At 39.6% G+C, this 12,337-nt stretch overlaps 1 protein-coding gene across 2 annotated transcripts in view; it reads left to right on the forward strand.

Annotated features, from left to right (window-relative positions):
* LOC138760682 (rho guanine nucleotide exchange factor TIAM2) overlaps positions 1 to 12,337 on the forward strand; it is a 314,168-nt gene that overhangs the window by 202,656 nt on the left and 99,175 nt on the right. For both annotated transcript variants that reach the window (XM_069931610.1, XM_069931609.1), the window contains 2 exons: positions 1,869 to 1,940; positions 5,586 to 5,744. In XM_069931610.1, coding sequence (XP_069787711.1) covers positions 1,869 to 1,940; positions 5,586 to 5,744 — 231 coding nt within the window. The remainder of the gene's footprint in view (positions 1 to 1,868; positions 1,941 to 5,585; positions 5,745 to 12,337) is intronic.

A 12,337-nucleotide genomic window follows, 5' to 3' on the forward strand; every position in this document is an offset into this window, starting at 1 on the left:
GGACGTACCCAGGGCTTGTGATTGGACAAGGCTCAGACACAGTCATATCTTAATGATGGTGTCAGACTGTTGCTTAACCAGTCTGTGTGCCATCTTTTCCAATTCAGCTCCCAGCATCCAGATGTTTGTGAGGAGGATTTAACGGAAGGCTGCTCCGCCAGGAGTGATTTTTCTCTGGCCGAATTCAGTCAGTTCTGTTTTTTCCTTTCTCCATTTGAACATGGGGGTTGCAATATAGCTAATGGATTGTTGTGTCATTTTAGCAGGCATTTAAGAATCAACTGTAGGCAGAGTGTGAGTCTAGAGTCATGTTTGGATCACATCAGAAAAAATTACAGATCTCCTTCCATGAAGAATACAAGTCAGTCTGTCGGGGTTGTAATGTATCAGATTTGCTAATTATATAAAGCCAGCAATGATAAACACGAAACATCAATGTGTCGAATCAAAGGGTATGGGGTTAATGCTGGAAAATGATGCTGAGGTTTGTGCAAGTTACAAACTTGTTGAATGGCAGATCAGGTGCACATTATGATCCTGGTTTGTTTCTCATCAGCAAATGATCTCTCATCCAAATCATCATTGTTGATTGTGAATAGCTGGGAAATTGGCAGTGATCCCTGTGGCACCCCATCTGCCACAGCCACCCAACCTGAAAATAACCCACCATTGATAATAATGAGTTCATTGCTATACACTTTGTACATATGCACAGAAATTCTTGCTTGCTGCAGCTAAACAGGTACTTGCAAAGATAAACTGTAATAGTAAACTATTTGAAGTACGGTAAATTAAAGGTGACAAAAAATATGCAAGGTTGATAATATTCATTGAAATCCTAGTAACTTGCAATAGGGCAGATAGTCCATGACAATTTTACTAAGGGGAGGTTCAAGAGCCTGATTGCTGTTGGAGAGAAACCTCGAGAACCTGAAGGTAGCAGGTAGAAGAAAGTGTGACCAATGTGATGGGGGCCTTTTATTATGTCGACTGCCTTCTTAAGACCGTGCCTCACATAAATGTCTGCAGTGGAAGGGAGGTCAGAGTCTGTGCTGGACCTGGCAATGCTGACTATCTTCTGCAGTTTTATTGGTTCCTGTGATGCAATGAGTTGGTATACTTCCCACAGTGCATCTGTAGATGTTTGGTAGTATCTGATGACTGGTTAAATCTCCTCAAATTCTTTAGTAGAAGCCCTGGTGTGCCTCCTTCACAGTTGCCTTTATGTGCTGGCTCCAAGAATGGTCTTCTGAGTTATGGGGCTCCTGGAATTTGAATGTTCTGATTCTCTCCATTAACCTATTCTTAACCATACCAACTTCTATCTGCATTAGAAAAGACCCTAATTATTGAGAGTAGCTGAATAGTTAAAGGATACCATTTAATCTGCTCCCAGTTTTACACTTTTACACTTTTTAAATCAATGTGCTAATTAAAATAATAGTCTCTCAATGTTGCTTAGGAGAAAGTCATGTTGTGATAATTGTTACAAAATGCAGAACCAAGTCTTGTAATTAGCTGTGCCCCTTGCATTGGTATTACACGCATTGGTGGAATTCTTAGATTTAATAGTAATTGGGTCTAATTTTGATGAATTAGAAGAGCACTTGACCACATACGAGCATTAACAGTAAATAGTTTCTTCCCTTCCAATATCTCCACCCCACCCTTATATCAATATACATATTAAGTAGAAAGATAGGAAGGGATTAGAAGGGACCTGAATATTTACCTCTAAACTGTTTAAATACTGAATAATTTATATTAAGATAACCAAGTATTGCAATAGCTTGTGTGCTGCAGAGTTCCTGCTGCACATCCAAATATTTTTTGCTGTTTTTCAGTAATGATTGCTCTAATCTCCTCAGATTTTCGAGTGCAGCGGTGGGCCAGACTGTACAGTCTCACAATTACCACTGAACCACAGTACTTTTGATGAGGTGAGATTCCCAATATCTGCACTTCATGTATTTCTACAGGGATAGTACGTTTCTATGGCACACAAACCGACACACAGTATTTGTGACTTCTGGCTGCCAGTATTTACGGATCTTAAAATAAACAATGGATTTCTTTTGGCTTGGGGTGTTGGTGTTTCTCCTTCCACTAAATTTCCATCATATTAGTTATGAATTATGAAAATAGAGTTTGGTCCCTAATATCCCTTCCTGTTCTCTATGCACTCTTTTTGGGACCCAATGTGCATTTTGATTTAATTTTGTAATGCAGTACTTTGGAAGCAGGAGAATTAAAGGTGACTCTTGCACACTTCCTTTCTTGTAGGAGGGTCAAGTTGCAAGTTTCTGAAGTACATATGATGAGATTTTCATGTGGTTCAGATGGTTTCTAAAAGTCTGAATTTTGACCCTTCATGTATTTGTTTCTCTGTGTGCCATAATATTTCCCTTAACTGAATGTGTGTGGTTCTTTTAACCAGATGTTCAGCTCTGTGAAGATAAATACATGTTTTATAAGTAAAACAGACCTTTCATCTTGAACATCAATTGCATTTTTTTAAACCTCAACCCAAATTTTGGGTTGAGTCGCTGCATCAGGAATGATGCTTGCTTCTCCTCCATCCCCCATTATTTTCCTAGATACTCCTCAACCTACTGTTTGGTTTATTGCTCCAGATACCAGCATCTGCAGTCTCTTGGCACCAACATTCTTGTAAATTTTCTAAAACACTCTCTTGCTTAATTGCTCTCTATAGTGCAGTGACCAGAACTGTACACAATATTCTAGGTATGGCCAAACCAGCAACTATGATAATGTACTAACATTTATACTAGGCCTTTCTCACTACCTTGCCTTTTCTTTAATTCAAGGAGCTATTTACTGGTATCCCAAGGTCTCTATTCTCAGGGCCCTGCCATCCACTTTACATGTCTTGTCCTGGTTTAATTCCCGAAAATGCAGCATTTAACACTTATCCAAGTTAAATTCCATCTGCTATTCCCTCACCCACTTTCGTAGTTGATTTATATCCTGTTGTAACCATGGACAATCACCTTCACTGTCCACTGCACCACCAATTTTAGTGTTGGCTCCAAACTTGCTGACCATGTTAACAATATTATCATGCAATATATATGACAAACAACGATGGACCCAGCATTAATCGTTTGTCACAGGTTTACAATCTCGAAGAAAACCCCTTCACTACCACTTTCTGCCTTCTACCGCCCAGCCAGTTTTCTGCTTGAATTGCTAACTCACTCTGGATTCCTTGCGATGTAACCTTCCAGGCCAGCATACCATATGAGATCTTGTCAAACATCTTGCTGAAGACAGGGTAGACAACATTTACTGTCCTGTCCTCATCAATCCTCTTAGTCACCCCTGAAGAAAAAAAATCTAATTGTGAGACCTGATTTTTTTTTCCGACTTAATATTTAGAGACTATAATAGATCAAGAAAGGTTAAAGTGACGGTAAAATTGAACTTGACCGATGTATACATTAAGTCGAGTTGTATTTTCAGATCATGGCGTCAACCACAGAAAGTGGATGAAAAATAGTAGGGGACAAATGGCTGGTAAAAATGCCTTAGCAGTATTGTGCTGAAGGTATCTGTAGAACAAATGTGGTTTCAATAGAAGTAAGACTAAATAACCTTGATCAATAGGACTATTTATACAATCTTGTTTAGGTGCAATGTTTCTATATGCACTGACATTTTCTGTTGCCAACTCAGTTCACGTGATTAATAATGGCTCTAAGTGCTATTGTCATGTCACACAATACATGTTTTAAATTCATTAATATTACTGTAATAGTACTTAGTTGGCACTGAATGTAACTTTATTTGGAAGCAAATATAGGTGCGATAAAATGGGAGGGAAATTCTGAAGCAATATTGCATTCCCATTCAGAATGTATTGTGTTATTATGAAATCTCAGGATCACTAAAAATAAACATTTTTGTGGTAATTTTTAAAAAAAATCTGTGTTGAAATTCTTATTGGTTACTTAAAGCAAAATGAACACAAGTGAAAATAAGTACATGGACTTAAATAAACATATAGCAGAGGAAGTAAACAGTACACTTACGAAATTAGTCCAGACAATGCCCTCAAATGAGAGTGGGTTATTAACACTTTCTAAATAAGATTTAATACCCATGGTTTGAATCTCAAGATGGGGAAGAATCACTTGACATAATGTTCCATTATATTTTTCAGAATTTTATTTGGATTTTCAGCAAGTGTTATATTTTATCCAAAATAGGTTTCCAGGTCATAGGCTTATGGCAACAGAGGCAAATTAATGATGTGATTCCACTGGAAAGGCGATTTAGTCTGGGATGGAACATTTCAGATATGAGGGGAGATTGGATAACTGGGTTTGTTTCTTTTGGAGTACAGGAAGCTGAGGGAGGGCCTGATTGAACTATGCACAAGTGTAAGGGGCATAAATAGTTAGAGACTGAGGAATCTTTTCCCAATTCCAGTTGTATTTAGAACCAGGAGTCTTTGGTTTAAGATGAGGAAATGGGTAGGATGGAATCAGGAAAAGATTTTCATTCAGAGAGTGGTTGCAATCCAGAACTAAGAAGGAAGGTGGTGAGAAACTGTTATTCTCTCAACATTTTAAAAAATATATCTGGAGGATCACTTGAATGGCTGAGGGAAAGAAGTGTGTAGACTAAGTGCTGTTGAATGCGATGGGAAGTTGATGAAGAGCATGGAGGGGCTGTTTATGTGACACTGCACTTGGTCAGTTTCCTTGTTGTGGATCCACACAGAAAAGTTGATGCAAATTCAACCTTCTAAATAACTATAGCCAGTTGCCCTGAAATATTAGGTGTGGTATGGATTAAGATAAATAATGGAAACAGTAAATATGCAATAGTAGTCACATTAGCTTTAGGACGAATATTTGCATGTTAAGGTAGCATTAAGATGAATCTGTTCAATCAATTTAGCTTAATTTTTAGTATTGCATGTGCAATACTAGTGGTATCTCCTAAGGTTGGTGTCACCTGATGCGGTATCTCATGGTGTCACCCCACCCCCACCATGGACCTCCTCCCGTACCAGACCATACTGAATCCTTAGTAATTTTTTTTGTGCTAATGTTACTCGGAAAGATCAATTACCACAATATTGTAGCTAAAACACCAGAAAATTTGACAAAAGCAGCGACTATATATAAAACAAAACACCAGCAGCAAAACAGCATGCGCTTGTAGCACGTGCAGATGAAACCACATGATTCAAAGCGTCATTGTAATTGGGTAATAATGGCAGTTCTGACCGGAGCTCATTAGAAGGTTCAAAAAGTAAATTAGCATAGAGTTTTAACCTTGTAGGTGTAGCCTTGCTGGGCTTACGAAAAATGTTTTCGTTGTTATAACTAAGTACAGGGATAGTTTTATTAAACATTAAAAATTTCTGCTGTGCACAAAAAATTTATAGACAGTCATTAAGATGTCACCTGGTGAAATTTGAACACCCCCCCCCCCCCCCAACCCCAGGTGACGCCATTGCTTCTGAATATTGTTTTGGAGGTATTGAAATATTTTGGACACAGCAAATGAAACAAAAATTAAATTGTGTTTAATTGGTATTAACTTTATTTCAGCATGAGCTCGATGGATCTTTGAATGGCTACTTTCCAGTAACAGCCTGGGAATGTTCTCCAGAATGTACAGCACGTGTCTGCTTTCCGGACAACCAAGCAGCAATCATAGCCGTTAAAGTAGATCAAACAGTGGAAGATGTACTGATTATGGCTTGCAAGGTATTGAAGTTTTGAGTGAAAATAATAATGAATAAGATTTCCAAGTTTACAAAGATACTGTGTGTGAATGCGTGAGAGTCACCTCTTTTGTCCTATTCTCAACTCATCATGTGTAATGTGATTTGCTCTTGTGATATTATTGTTGTCATTTTTATGTCCTTGAACCTGATCCCAACATTCCTGGAGTCAGCATAATCTCCTGCTGGCTGGTAGGGGTAATCTTCTCACTAGTTGGGGAGGCCTAGATAAAAGTTAACTCATCCACGGTTAGGATAAAATGTCAGACGTGATGGCATTGTTGGCATGGCAACGATGTTTCTGCTTTGGATGGAATTCACTATTCAAGCACAGATTGAACCCAAGGCTGTGCTAGTTCTAAGCACAGCTTTTCATTGTGAGGTTTCTATTCAAACTAATTTACGTTTCATGAGGTTGTTCAATCCAGCAGCACTTTACATCAAATTTTTAAAATCAATTTGCTTTAAAATATTCTTTGGTTAATTGAATATTAGTAATAATGCTGCCTGCTAAATGAACTTCAAAATGTAAATGTTTTACATGAAAGTTCATAGGGCAAGAAATGTGAGCAACACCATTATTAAATAACTGAAGATCACCATAAAAATTGCAGTCATTTATTTGTAACATCATTTGGCATTTTTAGCAACTTTAAGATGCGTTTGTTAGTTCCCGGTACCCCCCAGACAACTGCAATTTAAGAATCTTGGAAGTTTGCAAGAAGTAAAATTAGTAGAATTTGGTTGTGTTGGGTATAATTTGTGCATAAAATTCTGAATGTTTGCACTAGATTGGGTAATTTTGGTCGAATCATCTTTCAATCCACTTCATACCATTGATACCTTTTCAGGTACATTTGCTTGGCAGGATTAATGGGAATGTTGGGGAGAGGAGACTGAGTGCAAGAGGAAGAGGAAATCAGATGGCTGGTGATTGCCATTGGATAATGGCACTCCCTTGCTAGTCCTCTGTGTATTTGTGATTGTGGTATATTTTTAACATGTTTATTATTCGATGTACCTTGTCAAAGTTTTGTCAATGCTAGAAATAGCTGATTGGCTTAAAATTTCTCTTGCCATTTACATTTGATATCTTTCATTTGTAATGTATGGGCATTGAATTGGGGAATATTGAGGGCAAAGCAATCAAAGCTGGTGCAGTAATGAACCACACTCTTCATTGAAATCTTGGTATCCAATAACGATATTGAGTGATCTTTACAGGGATCATCAAATGGCTTGTGAATGAATGGCCTGAGAATGATTAAAATGTACCAGGGATCCTTTGCTGTTTATAAGAGAGCAGTAGAATTGCCCTTGTATAGATGCAGTCCAGACTCAAAGGGCAGAGTGGCCATCTCCCATGCTGCAACCATTCTGTGTCTCGTGTGTCCTAGTGCCTATGTTGCTATATAATGGGAGTGAATTGGGACAGGCTTAGTGGACATGAGCTGGAATAAGCTTGGTTCTTCTGGCCTCAGAGCAAATTACAGTAAAATCTCCATTATTCTGCCCCTAAAATGATGTGGATGTGGGTAATGCACATTTTCCAGTTGACTGAGACTCACTTTTCCAATGCCTAAGACATGTACATTAAGATTACACCTTTTAAAAGACAAAAAACAGTGCAAAATGTAATTTGAAAAATAAATCACCATTGCAGTTGTTAAATTATGTAAAGTTCACTTTAATCAGCTAATTCCCGTAACTTAAAACATTTAAATTCAAACGCCAGTCGCTGGTGCTTTAACGGCATTATGCTAGCCGCTACACTAACCATGCTGCCATCATAATTAATTTCCCTCTCCTCACACTGATAACTCGACTGACCTCCATGCTAGTGTCTCAGTCAGACTCTTCTTGCGTACACGACAGCAGTTTCAAAAATGATCCTAGTGTTATATTTAAAATAATATTTTTAATTATTAATCAACAATTAAGTAACATCTAATGTAATTTAACTAACTTAACTATATTTATATGCAATTATCTAATTTAAACTCTAACTATGCGCGAATATATTTGTGCGCGTGTGGAATACCCCAAGCCCTACAGCTCAAGGCCCAATTCTTCAAAGTTCAGTTTCAGAATTTCAGTGATGGAGACATCAGCTTGAAATTGATGCAACGTACAGGCTTAATGTGGTTGAGATGCATGGGCCTTCGAATGATGCAACATGCAGGCTTTATAATGAAGTGGGCGAAAGAGACTGGGGTTGACAGAATTACTCACGAAACCCTTGTTGAGGTGCTTCAGAGAAATGTCCTTTTTAGACAAGTGCCTTCTTCTGCCTTTTCGTGGGTCAGTCCAAGTAGAGGGCAGTATTTCTTCTGCCAATAGTGTAGCATACACGTCATGATGAGTCTGGAAGGAAGATGCAGGCACAAGGGGTCTAAATCGAAGACTGCTTTATTGCACCAGCAGCTCTGCTTATGTGGGCCTCTGGCACTGATGTCAGGGCCCTGCATCATCGGAGCGCCGATCTCTGGTTGGCTGGTGTTTCTGCCAGAGTTTCTCGTCTTCCCGCCATGTGGAGGTCACCTGGGATGACGGCCAAGTCCATGTGGTCGCTGAGTTCATCGGCCATTTTGCGGGTTGGTTCATTTCTCCGTGCATGGGCCACTACACCCCCTGCATCATGGGGGTGGAGAGCAGAGTGACTCATTGCAGTCCAGACATGCCGGTTTCAGGTGGTCGATGTTAAAAGTTTCCTCCTTATCGCCGATGTTGAGGATGAAGGTGGAACCATTGTTTCTAATGACCTTGTAGGGCCCCTTATAGGGTCGTTGTAATGGTGGTCTGTGAGCGCCCCTCCTCAAGAACATGAACCAGAAGTTCTTGGGGCATTTGGGACACTATGTTTGGGCTGGCCACATGGTGGGGGCTGCCGTTGGACCAAAGAACCCAGCTTCTGCCACAGGCTCTCGAGGTTCGCCGCAGGGACTTTGGGGGTGAGATATTCCCCAGGGATGATGAAAGGCGTGCTGTAGACCATCTCTGCCACCGAGGTTTTGAAGTCCTCCTTCGGCGTTGTGTGGATTCCAAGCAGGACCCAAGGCAGTTCATCCACCCAGTTGGGACCCTTGAGCTGGGCCATCAAGGCTGCCTTGAGGTGCCTGTGGAAGCACCCCACCAACCTACTGACTTGCAGGTGATAAGCTGTGGTATGATGGAGCTGTGTCCCCAGAAAGTTAGCCAGCACCACCCAGATGCAGGAGGTAAATTGTGCTCCCCTGTCCGAGGTAAGATGCTCCGGGACCCCAACGAGTGCCCTGGCACAAGTTTCTGTGGCGGTGTCAGCCAGTGGGACTGCCTTCGACCACCTCGTGGAGCAGTCTACCATGATCAGAAGGTGGCTCACAGAAAACCACTAAGTCAATGTGCACGTGGCTGAACCTGCGCCGCACTGGCTCAAAAGTCTGTGTGGGCATTCATAACGTAGAAGTAGCGGGTGTCGTTGGCGGTGATGTGGTGAAGCTGGAACTGGGCCTCGGCCTGCTTGAACCATGCGTGTGGTTGCAACACCCAGAATGTTGGGAACCTGAGGGAGACTGTGTGGATGGTCGCTTGCTCCGCTTGATCAGTCATTTTGGATCCAACTGCTGGTTGGATCTGTCGGGGTCACCAATGTAGCGTACACGCTATGATGAGTGTGGAAAGAAGACACACACTATTTTATTCAAACACAACTTTAGTGGAAACTTTAATCAGATAGCTGCTATGGGCAGTGCACAACCAGGACACATTGCTGGCTGAATGTTTGCTCCAAAGGAGTTGTGTGCTACCTTGGAGAAGATTTACTTTTACAATTTTAAACTTTTATTTAAAACTTTATTTATATCTATCTATTTATTTATTACAACATTCTATCTATTTATTTATTTATTAGTTAGTTGTTTGAATTTCGGTTGATTGAGTGCTGGTAATGGGGATTTTACTGGACTTAAGGGCATTCCGACTTGTAGATTTTTTAATTACATTAACAAGGACAGTGGTTAAAACTGATCAGGAAAATGGGTGATCATTGCATGCAGGGTTTTCAGTATTTTAAACAAGAATAAATAGAACCATCGAACATTACAGCACAGAAACAGGCCCCTTTCATCCTTAACCCATGTCTTCTGGTTTGTATCTCACCTACCAGCAGTGGAAAAAGTCTATCTACATTTACTCTGTCTATCCTCTTCATAATTTTAAATACCTCTATCAAACCTCCACTCATTCTTCTAACCTGTAAAACCTTTCCCTGTAATTCAGTTCCTGAAGTCATGGCAACATCCTAGTAAATCTTCTCTGCACTCTTTCTATCTTTTCAGTAGTTAAGTGACCAAAACTGCATACAATACTCCAAATTTGGCCTCACTAATGTCTTGTACAACTTTACCAACTCCTATACTCAAATACTTTGATTTATGAAGGCCAATATGTCAAAAGCTTTCTTTACAACCCTCTCTACCTGTGACACCACCTTCAGGGAATTATGTATCTGTATTCCCAGATCCCTCTGTTCTACCGCACCCCTCAGTGCCCTACCATTTATTGTGTATGTCTTTTCCTGGTTTGTCCTTTCAAAATGCAGCACCTCACACTTGTTTGCATTAAATTCCATCTGCCAATTTTCAGCCCATTTTTCCAGCTGGTCCAGATCCCCCTGCAAGCTTTGAAAGCCTTCCTTGCTGTCCACAACACCTCCAATCTTTGTGTCATCTGTGAACTTGCTGATCTAGTTTATCACATAATCATCCAGATCATTGATATGGATGACAAACAACAATGGTCCCAGTACCAATCCCTGAGGCACACGACTAGTCACAGGCCTCCAGTCTGAGAAGAAATCATCCACCACTACTCTCTGGTTTCTCATGTATAGCCAATGTCGAATCCAATTTATTGCCTTTCCATGAATACTGAGTGTCTGAACGTTCCTGACTAACCTCGGTACCTATTCAAAGTCCATGTAGACAGCATCCACAGCCTTTCCTTCATCAACTTTCCTGGTAACCTCCTCAAAAAACTCTAAAAGATTTGTTAAAAACAACCCACCACACACAAAGCCATGTTGACTATCCCTAATCATTCCCTGTCAATCCAAATATTTGTATATCCGATCTCTTAGAAAACCTAATAATTTACCTACTACTGATGTCAGGCTCACCAGCCTATAATTTCCAGGGTTTGGGTCTTTTTTAAGCAATGGATCAACTTGAGCTACGCTCCAATCTTCTGGCACCACATCTGTAGCTAAGGATATTTTAAATATAGCTGCCAAAGCCCCTGCAGTTTCTACACTAGCCTCCTCCAGGGAAGAATATGGTTGCATTTGAATATTCACAGTTTGTTAGTATTTAAGCCATTATAGTATTCTGACATCTACTACCCACCAATGTAAAATGATTTTAGATTGCTTTATTTAGAGATACAGTTTTATAATAAGAACCTTTTCCCTTCATTCGCTGTTTTCTTCCTCTCCTTCCTCGCTATCTATTTGCCTTCCTTGTTTTTGTTCATATCGAGGAATCTTTTGACACTTTCTCTTCAGAAGAATTGGGAGAAGATTAGAATGGGAAAGGAACCTGCGATTGAAAACAGGAAGATAGTTAAAAAACCAACAGTACTCATTTTATGGAAATGTGTTGCTGTCAGTCCATTGCAGGATTAAAACTTTTGGAATAATTTGTTTTGCATACAGTTGCTTTAATGTCTACAGTCTACACAACCAGCAGTCATTCCTTTCCTGATGGATAGTAGTACATTCAGTTCTCTGTATCACCAATGACCTCAAGTTCTGCATTGACAAACTTTCCATTCATGACAGAGCACATTCAGTTGTGTAATTGTATTTCTAAAAATGTCATAAACCATTTACTGCAATTTTCTGCATTATAAATTCATGTGAAAAAAATTGAAATGACCTTTTATGCAGGAAGCAATTCAAATCAATTAACCATGCTGTGATAGTTTTCAGTGTGACATTGCATATGATTTGTAAATACTAGATCGGATGAGAATTTTTAAAGGAAATTAAAGGACTCTTCACAGTTGATTGTCACTACCCAGTTGATTTATTTCTCTCTATTGGCAGTAATTAATTGGTACGCATCATTCATCTGCAAAAATATGTCAAAAATTTGTTTATATTGCTGCGTCTGATGAAATGGTATGGAGATTAAATTTCTCAACTTTATCCTGATTAAAATGAAATGAATCATTTTCATATTTCTTCCAAAATTGCTCCCATCTCTTAAATTACAAGGCTTGTATTAATCAGTTTAAACCAGCTTGTTTTTAATGCTGTGCCCTAATACAAAGGTTGGATATTAGAGCTGTAAAGAAACTAAAGCTGGTACTGTGAATGCTGACAGAAAAATTGAAATCAATAATTTGTCAAGACATGCATTATCGAGACAATGGGATGGGGTGTTGCATTCATTTCACAACCATTATGTCTGACTTTGCTGCTCCAAATCACAGTTGCTGTCCAGTTAAAGCTACCAAATTGTGGACCAAGTTGGTGAACGCCATCAACTAGCTCGTCATCCTGGGCGATGCCATTGCTGTTTCGTACAACTTTATTCA

This window comes from Narcine bancroftii, chromosome 4 (genome assembly GCF_036971445.1).
Source record: "Narcine bancroftii isolate sNarBan1 chromosome 4, sNarBan1.hap1, whole genome shotgun sequence".
NCBI classification, from domain to species: domain Eukaryota; kingdom Metazoa; phylum Chordata; class Chondrichthyes; order Torpediniformes; family Narcinidae; genus Narcine; species Narcine bancroftii.